The following is an 18,245-nucleotide window of genomic DNA, read 5'->3' on the forward strand; positions in this document are numbered from 1 at the left end:
CCCCCCCAAAAAAAAATGTAATACAGGAAAAACAGTTCGCTTAGCTAACAGAAACCCTTGAGCTTTCAGCTTTCATACATGGCTTTCAGGTTTGACGATAAATGCTGCTGGGGTTCTTGTAGCCTTTACCTACTTACTAGGCCTTCTTTACCTTGGCAGGAGTTACAGACAACATTGACAATTAAGCTCAAATTTTAGCATTTACTCCTCATTTCTTCTGCTTTTACATATTTAAAAATCCCTCACCATGGCAGCTGTGTTTAACAAAGTATTAAACAAACTTGAAGTCCAGTATCATAGCAAAACCAGAGAACACTTCTAACATGTTATAAATCCACTGAATCTAGTTTTCCATTATTTGCCCTTTGGGAGAGCTGCTTTTGAAAACAAATAATTTTCCCTCCAAACATTAACACTGTCTCGCGCCCACCTTTCAAGGTCGGGGTTACTGCGCACGCCCACTTCCCTCTTTTAGAAACTGCCGTTTGGGCTGCAAAAGAAAAAAAAAAACAGAAGAAGAAAAAAAAGCCTCCCTACCACGTGTGTATAGCTAACGGTCCGCGCGCGCATACTCACACACCTTCCGCACGTGCTAACGTCCTTCCCTTCCCGGCTGGGATTTTATTGGACCAAATAAAGAGACAGCTAAAGCCACGTGGCTGTGTTTACTCCCTTCAAATTTCTGGCGGGATGGTTTTAGCAATAAAAGAAGCAGACTTTCACTATCCCGCCAGTCTGCAGAGACTGTACACGACAAGAGAAGCTCTGTAGTGATAAATGTGAAGTGTTGTTTTCTGGGGGAGACAACATGGGAAATAACCACTCTTCAAACTTGAGCATTCCCTCTGGCTTGTTTGGTTTGCCCCTCTCCAGCAGAGAAAAGAAGCTGAGCTGCAGCACAGAGGGTAAGCCTTACACTTTATTTCTCTGTGTGTATCATTTCAATCTGTTAAATCTTAGTTAAAAAAACAAAACAAAAACAAAAAACATCTGTGGCTGCTCCCTTAGCCATGAGTAGGGGCGTTTTCAGGAGATCAAGAGCACAGCAGAGGTACTGCAAAGGAATTTGATGTAGAAACTGGCTTAAAAAGACATGACTTACAGACTCATCTATGGCTCTGGTTCTTGTTACAGAACCAGGACAAAGTGGTTATTATGTGACAATGTGATGATTATTATTAGTACTGCCAAAGTGTGGGCCAGTGCCCCCTGGTGGGTTGTGAGGGTACTGCAGGTGGGCAACAGTAGTAACAAAAATTCAGTTTGAAGTTACTGACAAGTTTGTACAGTTGCATATTTATATACATTTATTTATATAAAAAAGTAAATTTAAACCCATAATAGGAGGAAGTAAGGTTGTGATAGTACTCTGACCTAAATTTACTGAACCATAATGAAGTTTGTGTCCCAGTGGAAGGTGGGTCACACGTTGGCCTTATCTGTTTGTGTATGACTGGATAGCATTAAAAATTTGCATTCAAAAACCTGTTGTTTTATATGTATATTCAACAAAAATTTCAAGGAAATGTATCACTTTCTCTTGAATTTTGATTAGAGTTTTTAGGTGGGCCTAAAAACTAGTACTCCTTATGTTGAATGACTTTTCATAATCTTATTCATGATATAACTGGATCGTTATTATTGCTGTTATTATATAATTGTTGTAGCTTTAGCTATAATAATACAATTACTTTACAAAATAATAGGCAACTAAAATGTTAAACTAAACAATATTGAGTACAATGAGTAAAAACTGCATCTGAAATATAATGGAGTAAAAGCAGAAAGCAGAATAACATGGAACTACTTAGTTAAAGTAGAAGAATATTCAACCTGAATAAATGCACTCAGTTACATCCCTACTAGCCCTATCCATGTGCTCATCTAATGGTGTTTAATTGTAAGATATAATAGCAGTACTTTAGATATAAGTAGTGCTTTAGTTCATATATCATATCTTTAGTGGGGGGCATCAGTTATGGGTTAGGTGGCACTGGTCCTCCCCACGCCTCTCTTTTGGACACGCCTCTGTTCACCAGCATGTTTTGATTTGGCAGGTCTTTAGACCACATGACCTTCCTGACACAACCATTTGTGTCTCCTACTGGGATCGTACTAGGAATGTTTCATGTGTTAGGTGAATGTATAAGCCACCGTACAATGGAGCCTTAATGAATGCAGGGTTATTCATAGCACCACACGCAATTGTCCCACAATAATATGAATTCCAGTCATGTTTTCTGGCTCTTTTTCATATACTTTTAACATTAAACTTTGTACTTTCACATAAAACAAAAAAACAACACATTTTGTAGCTGAAACCCTTCTCCAGTGTCTTCACGTTTTCCCCACACCCTAATCAAACTAAACTTCTGTATTTGCTTTTTCAGACAGACAGGAAATGCCTGTTGCTCATATTGTTGCTATATTGAGGTCCATGTGGGCTGAGAGAGGTTAAAAGAGGCCACTTCATAGCTTCCCCAACACCCCCGAGGGGCTGATGAGAAACACACAAAAAAGCTTGTGAGTACAGACAAGGAAGTGACTGGTGGAGAACTAATGTAATCTCGAAGCAAGGAAAATATACAAACTGACTGTGTTTTCAAATTTTTGGTCCCACTATTGTTTCTTTCTTTTTCCTGTATTTATTTATGCCTCTATACATCTACACAGTTTTTTTTATTTATTTTATTTTCAATAGACATTGGCATCTTTTTTCTCTTTAATCACGTACATATAAACATTCTGTACTTGCTATGATCGCAGAGGAATGCGTTTTAGAAATGCGCATATGCGCCACTAGGTGGTGCCATTGTATCATATTGATATCGCTCTATGGAGGGACCCTATTAGAGGGATCAGCACTTCAGGATTGAACTGGCAAGTCGAAGTATGACTTCATTGGACTTTAGTGGACAAGCTGAACTACATCTTTCATCGGAGTCTTTCCCTGGATTAAGTCGCAGCACTGGACAGAAACACTTGTTTCTATTTAAGCATCCATTGTTCATTCTGTGAAGCAGCTGCATGCTTATTCTGCAATGAAGTGCAAGTAGATCCTTATGTCTTTTTGCTTCAGGCAACAAATGTGACTGTCTAGTGACCGCTCATTGGGTTTTTCCTATATTTAAAAGCTTCACAGAACAAGAGGGTTTCTCTTTATAGGACTAATGGTACTTTTAAAGCATTTAAATCAGCAGAAGACCTGATAGCATCTGCCAGGCTGGTGTTTCAAATTACAATGAGGCGGAGGAGAGAAGTGGTTGTAGAAAAAAAAGAGCAGAATTTGATTTGTTGTCTTCAGATCTCATGCATGTTTAGGTTGCATGCTGTATGTGTTACAGATTGCCTGCATTTTATATGAATATCAAAATAAGAATGTCCTTTGTGTGAACTTGTTCATTTCCCTCATTCATAACAAAGCTCTTGGGTGGCAAAGAGGGATTCAGTTAAACATTAAGCAGCGCTGACTTTATTTATGACCACTCGGCTGTGCGTGCGCCTGTGACAGAGAGAGGCAAAAGAAGAAAGAATATGAAAGACATTATCATTTCGGCAGTAATATTCGGTGCATATATATCACCTATTAATCATCTTCATTGATGGGAAGTCACGCTGTAAGCAGTCGCCATACATTTTTAATACTGATTTCAATTTTATAAATAGGTCCAGTCAGTTGGTTAGAGCTAATCCGTTTGCGGCTGTTCAGAGCAGTTCCCGGCTCTCATGCTGTGTGGTCTGTTTTCTGTTAAAACACTGGCAACAAACCCCAGATCTCCCTTATCGCAGCCTCAGCTTCCTCCTCCAAAGGTCAAATTCAATTATCTTTCCACTTTATTTTGCTCCTTGTCTTGTCTCTTCACTTCCAAACAGGGGAGAAGGTTTGACTACCTTCTGAACCGTGTGCTGGGATGGCTCCATAAATCTTGGGGTGAAAGCCTAATTTCAAGTACTGCGTTAAAGGGCCTACACTGTAGAAGGGGTTTGCATTTATACTTGCACGCTTATGAGTCAAGGTGTTGGCAAAACGTAAAAAATGATTGAGTCTAAACTTGGATTGTGAGAGCTGCAGAAAGGAGAAAAACATCATAGATCTGCTTTTTTTGCAAAGCGCTACACAACAATGCACCAACATGGATGCATACCTCGTCGAGGCGGAGTCCAAGCAGACTTAAAAAAAAGTATAATAAGGATTGCTTGTCCTTGATGTCCACAGCTGTCTGCCCACCAGCACGCTATAATTCTGCCTTTCACCCTGAAGTATGCATTTGTTGTTGGTGCATTGTGGTGTAATGTCTCATGGATGAGTCTTGGCAGTCACAAAAACATCAACAGGACTTGAGCCTCACTTTCACACTGTGATGATGGACTCTATGTCTCTCTATGACCTAAGTGTAACACTGCATAATACGTGGAAGTGCCTGAAAATGCTATCATACAGACAAAAGGATTTTGTTGTGCAACTTGTAGGCTAGCCTTGGAAAAGGGCTGGTACTGTGGATCTCTGTCTTATCAATAAAACATAGAGAAAAGCAGTAGAAGCTGCACTCTAATTGATAACAGACACACAGTAATTATGTCTCTTGTTGTTGCTAATCCCCTGGGATATTAGATATACTTTAGGAAAGGAAGTTCTCATATTTACAAGCTCCAAAAATAGCCCTGTCATCCAGCACTCTCAGTATATCAGTGTCCTGTCTGAAGCAGGGGCCCTGCAGAAGTTTCCCACACGTGTCACATGAACGATGTCATGACGAGAGAGCGAGGGAGAGAAAAAGAGGGTCATGGAGTAGGAAAGGAAAGAGGGGTTGCTTTAAGGAGAGATAAGAAAAATAACAAGTCCAAAAAAGCCCACCAAATGATGCTAGAAGGGGAGGGGGGTTACGATAAAGGGTGTGGCTGGTGATTGACCCATTGGCTGCAGAGAGAGAACAGGAAAAGGGGAACAGATGGGCGGAAGCACTCAGCAGTGTAGAAGTGTTATAGGGGAACAGAGCGTCTGTGAAATTGACTCGGTTTTCCTGCTTCAAATAAAAGTTTACGCATTGGGGTTTTCTGGCACCCACAACTTCGTCTTTCCTCTCCTGGATAAAATAAGAACAAATTCCAGAGCTGCAGTCTTTACCTGTTACTGGGCCCTGTTGTTTACCTGAAAATTTTAACTGCATACTGTACATTGTAACATCTCACAAGGTCCTGGACATGATATCCTCTTACAGAGTTCCCGCTGGTGCGTGCCTTTCCACGGCAGTTGTCTTTGATGGCCGACATGCAGTTTGTCTTTGGAGTTGGGCTTGCGGATAGCAGCTTGTGTCCAGTTCAGCACATTCCAGCTTTGCTAGATTTTTATGACAGTTGAATTAACAGCTACATTTGAATGTCAGATGCTGGCCACCTTTATATGATTTAGAGAAAAGAAAATCGAAAATATTTTGTACAGGGGAAAAAAATCAACATGTTAGTCATGAAATCTACAAAAACACAAGATATGAGTAGCTAAATTGTATATATCAAGATTTCATCAGTTTCTCCAAATATTTTTGTTCAGAACCATGAGTTTACTTTGAATAAATCAAAGCGGTCCTTTGCTTTCACTCTGAAGTTTAGAAAGTTCATCATTCATCTGTCTTATTTTGCGATTAGAAACAAACAAAAAAGTAATTCTCACAAAAAAAATAATCATTCTTGCACTTCTATGTGAGAAAGGTGTTTATTTTGGCATTGAAGTCTGATTGGGTCAACCAAAACAAGATGATCTGAATCGCAGGAAAACTTTGGCTGCCTATTTGTCTTAGCGTCATGTTTGAACTACAGTCACAGTTTTGCAAATCTGTCGAGGAGCAATGTTTTACCACATACATCGTTTATTTTTCTTCTGCTTTGTCTGGAGAGACAGTGATAAGATGCAGATACCCGGCTAGCCAGTATAATTTTCTGTCTTCATATTTCCTGAAAAATTCTCTCTGTTTGTAGAGTATCAAATATATAGTTGTAAGAGAAACCTCTGTATAAACACCTGAATCACATAACAAGAGGGGTGCCATGATTTTTGTGTCATTTGCTGACTGATTTGATCATTTTTTATGGACTCACCATCACTGATCTGTTATGCTGTGCATCTCACTCGTTGATCTTGAAGTTATATCTCAAGCAGCAGGAAAGAAAACAGCCTAAATGTGCTCAGTGAAGTGCATCCGTCCCAAACAGCATGGTCGCTAGCAGAAGAGTCAGTACGCACACCTTAGCTTCAAGCTGCACCATGGGAACTAGGGATGGATGAAAGCTGTTTCCCTGGAGACCTGGACAATACGGGACCTGCTCTGTAATTAGCTACACCCACCCGAGTCAGCAGCGAGGCAGGGAGCATGCCTCAGCTCAAGATGTTTCTCTGACTACATGTTGCTGCTTTGTTTTAAAATAGTGGGGGGGAAAAAAACATGCAACGAGGCAATAGGGTAAAAGACAAGGACATAGCAGCAGGAAAGGAAGCAAAATGGGCAGCTAAGATTACAGGTAAAATATATAAAAATGTACTAAAATTGTTACTTTTATTGAAAGCAGAATGATGTGATTCTCCGTTGGACTTTAAACAAAGACTTGTCATGGACTGTATATAGACGTTAAACACAGCAACTGCAATGTGACCAAATGGTTGCAATGTCGTAGTTTGAAGACTTTATCATGAGTCATTTGAAGACTGTCAATATTTTGTTGTTATAGAGCCAAATGTGACCATATTTGGACAGGAATGTGGACTTCTAAGTTATTTGCTCTTTAATGCTAGCAAAAGTATTAGCCTGATAGCATTAGCCTCACATAGACAAAGAGATGTGCTAGATAAGTAACATACAAGTAAAATGAAAATAAAATTGGACTCTCTGTTCATCTTATCAGATGATTCCTTTAAATCATGCTTTGGTCTTGTAACTGTAAGCATGTTTATTTATACTTTATGGAGATTGACTCAGTTTTGGAGTAAGCCTCAAGTGGCAATTTCAGGAACTGCAATTTTTGGCACTGGTTTCCAGTTTTCCTCACCAGAGGTCTCTGCTTGATGCTGCCATCCGCTAAACATTTTAATGATATTAAATTTGCTAATTAAACTTTACCGTTAAAGTAAAGATGTGCTAGTTGGCATGATATGTGTTATAAGACAAACTCGAGCCTCTTCATTTAAGGGTCAGTGAGCAGAGCTGCGGGCCTTCAAACTGGCCTAGATACCAAAAAGAACAGCACGTTATTACTGAACCTCTGGTGCTGCTAGTGGCTTGAATTTCTTTTATGACAGTTGACACGAGTGACTCATGCACCCAGAACTAGGGAAGGAGAGGCCTGACTTATGTGCCCCCTGGAGTTTCATTTATATGTCCTTCATGGTGCACAGTCCAGTGGAGAACAAAAACTGCTTTGTGTTAGAGCCTCTGTTTTAGTTTGCTCAGATGTTTTTGATCGGGGGATAATTTTTTTTGGGAGGTGGTTAGAATACACAAACTGTGGTGAAATCACAAAAATAATAGGCATCTATCATCAGCCATAAGGTGAACCCAGAGGGAGTTTTACTATTTTGATAACATTTAAAGCTCAGGCGCCGATAAATTAGGCATTGACCGGAGCAACAAAGTAGCTTCTACGACTTTTGACATGTGCAGAACACTGTATTTTTTCTGCCTTGTATGGGAAATTTTCAGCAGAACAGTCCTGCGTATCACTCCTAACCCCCAAGAGAGTGCCAGAGAAGGGGCAATTAGTAGAAAAACAGGAAAGCTAGAGTTACAGGGAGGTTACCCTACATGCAGCTTATGTCTGTCATACTGTCTCTGGCTACAAACTGCAGAGCAATGGAAAGAGATGAGTGCTGAATGGAAATATGCATTTATGTAATGCAGTAGCTGTCTGCTCCTCCATATGCCCCTCTCCTTTTGGACTGTGAGACAAATCAGGTGGACCTTAATGGTCAAAGAAACGCAATTCCAGTAAGCTGAGATGCAGTGCCAAATGTCAATAAAAAAAGAATGCAGTGATTTCCAAGGGAAAAAAAACATAAGCCCACTTTTAAAATTCACAATAAAACACTTATAAAATGTTTAAACTTAGAACAGTTACTATTTTAAGAAAACAACAAGGTCATTTTCTATTCATGGCAGCAATATGTCTCAAACAAGTTGGGAGAGGGCCATGTTTACAACTGTATAGGATCTCCTCTTCTTTTAATAACTGTCTGTCATCTGGGAAGTGAGGAGATCAGCTGCTCGACTTTTGTGAGAGGAATGTTGTCCCATTCTTGTCTAACATAGGATTCTAGCTGCTCGCTGCTCCTGGGTCTTGTTGGTCGTATTTTTTGTTTCATGATGGGTCAAATGTTTTCAGCTGGTGAAAGGTCTGGACTGTTGGCAGGCCACTTCAGTACCCGGACTCTTCTACTACAAAGCCATGCTGTTGGAATAGGGGCAGTGTGAGGTTTGGCATTGTCTTGCTGAAATATGTAAGGACTTCCCTGAAAAAGATGGAAGCATATGTTGCTCTATGACTTGTACTTGTGCCTTTCAGCATTGATGGTGCCTTTCCAGATGTGCCAGCTGCCAATTCCATAGGCACTGATTTCCCTTTATAGCAGAGATACAGGCGTTTGAACTGAGCACTGATAACAACAATTTCAAATTCGAGTCTTCTAACCACGGATCGGTTTTCCAGTTTGCCTCAGTCCATTTTAACTTCGTTTACGTACGGCTTCGTATGTATTTCTTTGCATTGCCTGGAAAACTGGGTTCACAGGCAGTGACTTCCATGACGGAGTGCTTTCATCGCTCTTTTCAATGCAGTGCCATCTGAGGTCCCGAAGATCACGGGCACCCAGTACCGATTTTCAGTCTTGTCCATTCCGCACAGAGATTTCTCCAGATTTTCTGAATCTTTTGAAGATATTTGACAATACACGATGAAATATTCTTTGCAATTTTATGTTCTGGGACATTATTCTGAAACTGTTGGACATTTTGTTCTTTGCAAATTGGTGAACATCTGCACATCTGCCTCACTAACACTCTTTTTTATACCTAATTGTGTCACTGACCTGTTGCCAATTAACCTAATTAGTTGTAAAAATGTTCTCCAGCTGTTTGTTTTTAGTACCACTTACTTTTACAGCCTTTCGTTGCCTTGTCCCAAGTTTTCTGAGACGTGTTGCTGGCATCAGATTCTACCAGACATGAAATTTTTCTTATTTTTCTTAAAATGAAATAGCATAGCAGTTTATTAATCCCACCGGGGGTAAATTGTTTTGTTGCAGGCATAAAAATGTAAACACAAAAGATAGAAAATGCAGACTCATAAGTCCAACTAAGGCACTCAAAGCATAGTTTTAGATTAGATATTCCAAAGTTAAAGAATACAATGTACAACAGTATAAACAAGATAATGTAAGTGAAAATAGTCCAGCCACAGTTTGGACGTAGCTTCTGGTGAATGTCCTCCTGTGGCTGTCCAGCGTGAGATGTTCCAGTATCGACAGTAACCTCTACCAGAGAGTCAGACTTCACAGCCACAACGTTACTGGCCTTGCAGATCAGTTTATTGAGTCTGTTGATATGCACTACTGTCAATCTGCTGCCCCAGCGCACCAAAGCACATAGGATGGCACTGGACACCACAAGAAATCCTGAGCAGATGGCAAAGGACCTCAGTCGTCTCAGAAAGTAGAGGCAGCTTTGGCCTTTCTTGTAGAGACTCCATGGATGGATATAGGGGTCACTGGTGCTCTGGTCGACCTCATGTCCACAACCTTAGCCCCTTCATCTTTTTATCAGTTTTAACATTTGATATCTTTTCTATTTTCTGTTATGAATAAATTGAGAGTTTATGAGGTTTGCAGATCATTGCATTCTGTTTTTATTTGCGTCTTACCCAGTATCCCACCATTTTCAGGATTGGGTTTGACGGCTGCTGGCTGTTGTTCCTGTGTCTTTTGTTTTGTTTTTGACTTCATAGAAACTTTTTTTCTTGAACTGAGAGCTTAGCCAGGTTTGTTGCTGAACCTGGGCTTAGATCTCATGTACACTGTGACCGACATGGTAATAATAGCAAAAGTATTTTGTGTCATAACCTCAGGGTCTGCCCTCGGTCATCGAGCCCTTTGTGGTCAAGGTTACTGGGGGAGCGGTTTGCAAACAAATGAAAGGAAATATCCAGCTCTAACTGTAACACACAAGCCTGTATGTCTCCTATAAAGTCCACATTATTCTGTCATGTCATTTAAAGCTTACCAGCACACTTCAATGCTTCACAAACTGAACGCTCCACTTTTCAGGAACATTAATAAAATGCTGCTCCGGCTTTAGCGAGACATTATATTACGTGATGAACACATGAAAGGGAAACTACATAAAGGCATGGATTAAAATGGCAAAATGGTTGTAGCTGAAAAGTCCCTAAACTTGGCTGCTCAGCAGTTTAGTTCCCCTCAAACCACTTGAGTTTCTCTAATGAGATTGTGAATTCTTTTCCGCTGAATAGTTGAGAGTGAATCAATTTAGAGGTTCGAATTTGGGACCCGGAAGGCAAATTCTGACAAGCCTTAAATTGCTTGGGAGGTAGTTTGCTTTTGAACGGTGTCATAAACTCTAATGATGTTAAGAGGCTTAATTGGAATTTTCTTAAATATAGCTTTGTTGTTTAATACAGACCACAAGAATTCACTGCCTCACTTTTGTAGCCCTCACAGGATTAATGTGAATATGGCACGGGACTTTACACAACTGCGGTGCAGCAGTGGAAGGCTGCGGGTTGACAACATCTACCCGGCCTTTCAAAATATGATCCCTTAAAAATATATTTACACTGCGGTGAGACCGGGTTGGTTATAAACGCACATATTTACACAGACCTCTGTTTATTGGGGCATTATTTACTTTTAATCTTCACGAGATCCCCTTTTATTTTTCACCGTTCTTCAATGATGATTAAAAATATATGGCTTTAGCTCGTAAATTTTAGTGCTCGACAAAAACATCTCTTTCTGGAGCATGCCTGACAGACTGTGTGGAGTGAGCCTGTGGCTGTTTGTGTGGAGTCATGTTAAAGATGACAAAGACCTTGACCCGGGCATCAATAAGCCTTCCTATTCCTCTTTAGACTGGAGACCAGTCTGAGATCCGATGAGCCCTCTGACAACTGTAGTTTTCCACTACATCAAATAAGCTACAGTCTAGTAGATTAAAAGATGAATGCATAAGGAACACATTAAGATTATATGTCTACGCAACACAGTGTGTGTGCTTTTGAAGACTTCTCCAACTTATACCGTAATGGAAATTTTTTGTAAGGGTATGAATTTCGCATTAGGCAATACCTTAATTCGACCACCGTCTTGAGCCACACCTGAATCTGAAGACAGTGTGCGAGAGGCTAGAAGACGTTCTCGGCCAAGAGTATTTCCTGCATCTCCTCTGGTGGTGCATCCGCTCCTCATCCCAGAGAACATCGAGACAATAGAACAGATGGAGGAAGAAGACTGTCTGTGCATCTGGTTAAATGCATTGAAAGGACATTTTTAGCAAGCCTCCCACTGACAGTGAGGCCTGAAACAACATGGAGGAGCCATGACACAGCTTCATGTTTCACTACCAGAAATTACAATTTAGTAAGATGTAGCAAATTTTTGTGCATCTAAAATGCTGAATAACATCAGATTTTGTTTTTCTCTCAGTGCCGCCTTGCTTCTGCTTCCATTGTCAGAGTAGCAGAGGTCATTTAAAGCTAGGGCCTGACATGTTACATAATGTCATGATTTAGACTCCCTCAATGGAAATTGAATCAGGAAATCCCCCCCATACCACAGTTACTATGTCCTTTACCATTATTAACATTACTGTGTCATCCACTCTTCACTTCCAGCTGTGGATTTCAGCCATGTGTGCCCACCTTTCAAGATTTGCATTCCTTTAACTGTCATCTTTCACCCCTTTCTTCATATATATGTATAATTAGGTTTTAGTTTTTTTAAATTATGTATAGATAACATCATTTTTAAAAAGCTCAGATTGTCAAACGACTGCATTACACTGCATCATCTTCTCAATTTACACCACTCGTCAGCGATTCACTACCAGTGGTGTTTTTAATTTACTGAAATGTGAAATTGCAAAAGTGAAACCAAGCATTTTGTCTTCTTGAAACTACCACAGCATTCAGTCTGAGGATTTTGCAAATTAAAACAGTCTGTGAGGGCACCAAGCACATGGCAAGAACTCCTCCTAAAATGGCTCCAATTAAAGGCAAATGCTGCACAGTTGCTTTGATTTATAAAACAAAACAAAAAACTGTATCTTTCTTTTTTTTTTTAAACGTTGAGTGTTTCATCATCTACGTGAGAGGCTTTTTACTGACACAATGGCCATGGCAATAGTTGAACTCTTACTGCGTTTTTTGAAAAGCAGGTGCTTGACTCCAGTGGCCCGTTAAGAGTCGACCTAATGAAAAGACAGGAGGACACATTGGAAACAGATGTGAATGCACCGTAGTAGAAAACAGTGCACAAAAACAAAAAAGGTGACCAGAAAAACATTGTTGTATGAATGCGGCTTATTGTGCTGGCCCATGTGTGTTTGATGGAGATGGTTGTGTTCACATTGAAGGTGGGTATGACTCACTTCATCCATTAGATCAGTGGCTGGGGTTTGGACAGCAGCCCTCCCCCTGATACTGAGACCACCACACACAAACCTTCCCAAACAGCCATCTGCTCAGCATTTCTACACATGCCTTTGAATCTTTAAAGAGATTTAAAATACTGCAAACGTAACACTTTGCTGTCCAAGGACCAGTCACTGCGCTGCTCTGCATGGCAGCAGTCAAGCTGCCGCGGGCCAAGTTTCCTTGAGCAAACGAGGCATGTCTGCCCTCCTCCTCTGGAAACAACTTGATTCGCTGTAGGAGCCATTGATATCACTGCATTACACATGCTTAATATCCCAAAGGGGGACCGTATGCATTATTATGTATTTTAGAGCACACCGTTGCTCTAAAGATGCAGCTTTTCCTCTGGACTGTATGTCGCTTCAGCTGGCTTTGCTGGTGTTTTCCGCTCTGGATTAATCCACGTTCGCACCTCGCACTCACTAATCACACCAAAATCTCAAAAGCTTGCCAGTGTACATGGCTCCTTAGTGCCACAGGAAAGTGTAAATTGAAAGTCAGAGCTTAAAATAAATTTGATGTGAAACAGCACATCACCTCCCCCCAGTTAAAGCACTTCTGTTTGATGGGCCAAATTGTGGTTTATGCCAGGTGTGCGTGATTAAGGTTAGACAGTGGTCTTTGAGTTAATAGGGAAATGAACAACAGTCTTACGTGTTAATATCTGATGTTCGGTTAATGCCACCTCAGTTCCTTCTTTGCCCCATGTTATAATTATTACACCCCTTAGAGGACTTTGTCACTTATAGTTAAACCAAACCATTTCCAAATGCAATAGTGCTGTTTTGTCAAATTCTAACACTGTTACCAAGGAGAATGTGATTTATGCCCCTTTTGGGACCACAGTTTTTTCACTACATTGATTTGGTTTAGATTATTTTTTTTTAGCTCTTTAACAAAAATATGTTGCTTCATTGATTTTAGAAGCCACATCTTTTTTTTTTTAGAATTAGGAGAAGGTCATAGTTTAGTTAGAGTGTAACTGGTACACTAAAAACTACACTGTGGGAATACACAGTGTGTTTACTCGTATGCAAAATCAAGTAATATGTATATCGCTAAATACAAATACACCACTCGGGCATAAAATTATGACATCCCGCCTGATATGGTCCTGGTCTCACTTTTGATTTACCGCCCTGACCCATTGAGACATGAACTCCACTAGACTCCTGAAGGTGTGCTGGGGTATCTGTCACCAACATGTTAGCAATAGATCCTGCAAGTCCTGCAACTTGCGAGGTTGGGCCTCCGTTGATTGGACTTGTTTGTCATCCTAGAGAGATGAAGGATTGGATTGAGATCTGGGGAATTTGGAGAACAATTCAGCACCTCAAACTCATCCCTGTGCTTTTCGAACCTTTGCTGAACCATTTCTGCTGAAAGAGGCCACAGCCATCCATGAAAGGGTGTACATGGTCTGAAACAATGATTAGGTACATAGTATATAAGTGTAGCAGCACGAGGTGGGAATAAAGTAAATACTCTTCACAGTTTAAAAGACAACGCCACCCTGGGAATTTCACCCAGAAGAATACTGGAAGTAATACTGATCACCAAGAAGGCACTTAGGTTTGTTATACTCAGCACAGAGACGAGGTTCGATGATAAAAAACAGTTTGACAATTTATTAATAAGCAGCATGCATATGGCCGCTGTCCACGCTGACTTCCACTTTAAAAGGCTGGCAGCAGCAGGAAAAGAAACCTCGCGACAGGAACAGACAGTAAAAGCAAAGCAGCAGCACTTCAGTTAGCTTAGCGTTCTGTAAAACTAAGGCCCACACTTCCTGCAAAGCATAGTAAGTATTTACTATAAAAGAACAATAAAAGGCAGAGATCGTAACAAAACTGAGTAAACAGCGTCACGAATCATGAGCAGAGTGGCTCATAGGAGGCTTCTACAGCTACGACCTAAAAACAATACCTGTTTACCACCAAGTAAGGTAATGTACGCACTACAATGACAAAACACCTTCCAGCCGCGATGGAGGCTTCAGAAGGGTAACCCGCAAATGATCTCTGCAACACCAAGGGAAGTCAGGTGACCAAAAAGGAGATCACAGGTAAGCGATCCAGGAACGCTCAAATGGCCGCTATTTATAGTAGCGCCCCCCTAATGCGTCAGGCCGAAAGTGGGTTGAACCGAGAAATAACATTCATCCTGCCACATGACATAAGTAACATCCACATGGATGGCAGGACCCAAGGCATCACACTGCCTCTGCTGGCTTGTCTTCTTCCCATAATGCATCCTGGTGCCAGGTGTTCCCCAGGTAAGTACAAACACCCATCCATCCACATGATGTAAAAGAAACAGTCATCCATCAGACCAGGCCACCTTCGATTGCTCCACGGTCCAATTATGATGCTCACATGCATCATAATTGGATGGAGATCAGCATGGGAACCCTGACTGGTCTGCAGCTAACTAATTTACATCCTTATATTATGCCTCATTGGTGTATATGACATTGAGAAGGGGCATGTGACAAGTTAAAACAGTGACCTGATGGCTCTGTTATACTCTGGGAAGCAGTTTGCTGATATGCTTTGGGTCCATTTCTCAGTTATTCAGTGGCTAATTATCCAGTGCCAGTGGTCTCTTTGAGGATGACAATGCTTCCATTAAAAGGACACGAGGAGTCGCTGCATGACTTAATGAGCATTAAAGTTATGTAAATTATCTCTTATGGCCTTCAAAATTACCAGATGTCAACCCAAAATTGGACACCTGTGGCAGATTTTAGACTGATGTGTCAGATGACGTTCTCATCCAAACACCAAATGAGGAAATATCTTTTGCAAGAGCGGTGTTTAATCCCTCCAGTTGAGAGTCGGTGCCAAGGCTCATTGAAGTTATCCTGGCAGGATGTGGTGGCTCAGCACCTACTAAGACACTTTGTTGTTTTTTCCCTGTAATTTATCATCCATTTGTATTAGGGCCCTGTGTGGAAAGATTGATGATGTCATTTTTTAGGAAGGCAGTTTCTAGAAAGTGTATTTCCCCAAGTATCGCACAGTGGATATTTGTGCAGATGCCCCACTGTTTCTGCAATGATTGTGCAAAAAACGATCCTAAAAAGTACAGTTCTTTTTCTTTGGAGCAAAGTGAGCCTAGTAATCATGATGGTTTCATTAACACCCTGTAGTCTGCACTCACACAGTACATCAAGCATCAGGAGGAAGTAGCAGCACTTGTTCCTGCAGCTCTGTTGTGTTAAACTTGATTGCAGAACTCATTGCAGCCTCATATTCACTTCCTTTGTTAATCCCTTTGCAGTAGCAACTCTTTTTTTGGAGGCAAGGGTGAGGGCAGGGGGAATTTCACTTCTGCTTCGCTTCACCCCCTACACCATTCACCAAGGCGCTTATAAGGAGCCACCATATCCTGCTAAAACAAACAGCATTGAGGAGCAAGAAACAAACGCTTTTGTCTTTGAGTTATATTTAGTTACAGTCTGCCTTCACCCAAACACCATCTCACACAAGGCTTGCTTGCCCTCAGATTGAGTTAGATCAAATATGACCATGTTGTCATCTACCAGAAACCAGCGGCACTTCTCCCCCCCATCCCTTTGCAAATTGGCGGGTTGACTGTGCTGACAGTCAACCTGCACACACGAACCACCTAATTCTGCCATGCTTTCCAATTAGTCACTGCCATGATGGTGACGTCTAGGACGTATCATTTGCGAGCATAAATATTCATGCATTTCCATTTCTTCAAGAACAGATTCTGTTCATGATATTTGTCACACTGCTGCTGCTGCTGCTGCTGCACCTCGGGCTTCTGTAATGCTCATGCTTTCCTAGCTCCCCCTTCACTGATGTTCTGATTCCTACAAGCCCTGCAGGCCATGGCTCCTCAGAGAGCAGTGCGGTCCAGAAGACAGGAAACAGCTTGAGAGAAGCACAGCAGTCAAGGCTGTGGGAGGACAGAGGATAGGGTGGGGAAAAAGGGGATTTCCTCATACAATGCTTGGACTTTTATCAAAAGTGTGGAATCCTTATCTGCCGTGCACTCTATGAGTGAGTGATAAAATCTGGGTCGCTCCCCTTGCCATTGGTGTGTATATTGCTTTAGGGTTCTGTGATTTACAGTTTTGCTATTTATCAATCTATCTGTTAACTTTATGTAGATTAATTCACCCCCACCCCCTGCCACTACTACCGCCACATCCGTTAAACAGCCATGATGGGGTCATTTTATTGTTGCCAAACTTTCCAGCATGCAGTTATTATATGCAAATATCTCAACAGACTCTCCTTTTGCATCTCTATCAAACATACTGTTTGTCTTAAAGGCTACACGCCCACGGGGCTTCATTATAGCGGTGATTAAATCACGATTAATTATTAAGAGGCTCTGAGATGTTTTTGAAGAGGTGGGGGTGGGGGGGGGGGGGGGGGGGGGTGTCTATGCTCGCTGTGTCTTTAAAGTCGTGCAGAGGGGAGCCCGTACTAAAGAAAGGAGGGGGCTGCTGTGCGCCAGTTGGAGGTATCTGCCTGTCGCAGCGCTTGCTGTTGACATTAAGAAGAGCGTGTCGGTGGTCCAGCGGGGAGGTACAGAGCGATCGGAAGGCACTGATACTAAAGACTGAAGCAGGTCCAGGCAAATATTCAGCAGACCCGTGATACATGGATGGACAGAGAAGCACTGCAATCGGGATTAAGTTGTCAGCCGGCGCGAGAAATTTCTGGATATAATGGGAAATTCAACACCTAAACCTTTGATAGGTGAGGCTCATTACTGATTTATCATTAACGAGGCTGGTAATGTTTACACAAGATAGGGTGTCTGTGCGGAACGGTTTGATACCCAGTGATACACATGGCTTGTCCTACTTGTGTTCGCTCTGCGTACAGACGCGCTTCCCATCACGAGGGCGCAGAGCGTGATTCTCAGGGAGCGAGTCCAAGCGAGCGCTCCAGCAGCAGCAGCAGTCGCGTTTCTCCTCATAATCACTTTGAAAGCATCATTTACGAGGTTTATACAAAGGGATGTGGCCTCAAAATTTTGAGAGCATTAGCATCGAAAATAGTCAGAAAAGTGACTATTTAAGCTAATGCTGGGGATCTGATGCTTGGGCATTAATAAACTGTAGCTACATAAATAATATGGCAGTTATTTAGCTCATAAATAACTACAGAACATACAGTGAGGAAGTGGGTAACCTGCCCTCAGTTATATTTCTGTTTGCAAATTAGTTGAACATACAACACTTACATTAAATTGATTTAAATTTTAAGCATTTTATTTATTTATTTTCATTTTTTTAGTGTCATCATTGCTATGATAAAGGATTGAGCTTTCCCCCCCCCTTTTTACTTCCCGCTTCCTTTTTTTCTCTTTATGTGTGGCACTAACAGCAAATATCTGGCTGTTTATTTGCCTTAGATTCTGGTATGATTACAGACTAAAATCACCAAGGGCACGCACTACAAGGACACATCAAGAAGCAAAACAAGAAAAATCACCACAAACAGTAACTGAACAAATATGAAACTAGGCCACATTCTTAATATATGCAACTATATTTGCTGCTGATCGCT

The 18,245-nt window shown here is 41.3% G+C and overlaps 1 protein-coding gene across 4 annotated transcripts in view; it reads left to right on the top strand.

Annotated features, from left to right (window-relative positions):
- The first annotated feature begins 657 nt into the window (after positions 1 to 657).
- The window catches only part of neurl1b (neuralized E3 ubiquitin protein ligase 1B), a 27,950-nt gene continuing 10,362 nt past the window's right edge, over positions 658 to 18,245 (top strand). For 2 of the 4 annotated variants that reach the window (XM_085422178.1, XM_085422188.1), the window contains exon 1: positions 658 to 905. In XM_085422178.1, the coding sequence (XP_085278304.1) occupies positions 809 to 905 (97 nt within the window). In that variant the 5' untranslated portion in view covers positions 658 to 808. Of the gene's footprint in view, positions 906 to 17,200; positions 17,430 to 18,245 lie in introns of those variants that run through there. The other 2 variants (XM_085422197.1, XM_085422205.1) reach the window with 1 other exon arrangement.

This window comes from Rhamphochromis longiceps, linkage group LG2, assembly GCF_057381845.1.
Source record: "Rhamphochromis longiceps isolate RC_006_pf linkage group LG2, R_longiceps_female_GT1.1, whole genome shotgun sequence".
Taxonomy (NCBI): Eukaryota; Metazoa; Chordata; class Actinopteri; order Cichliformes; family Cichlidae; genus Rhamphochromis; species Rhamphochromis longiceps.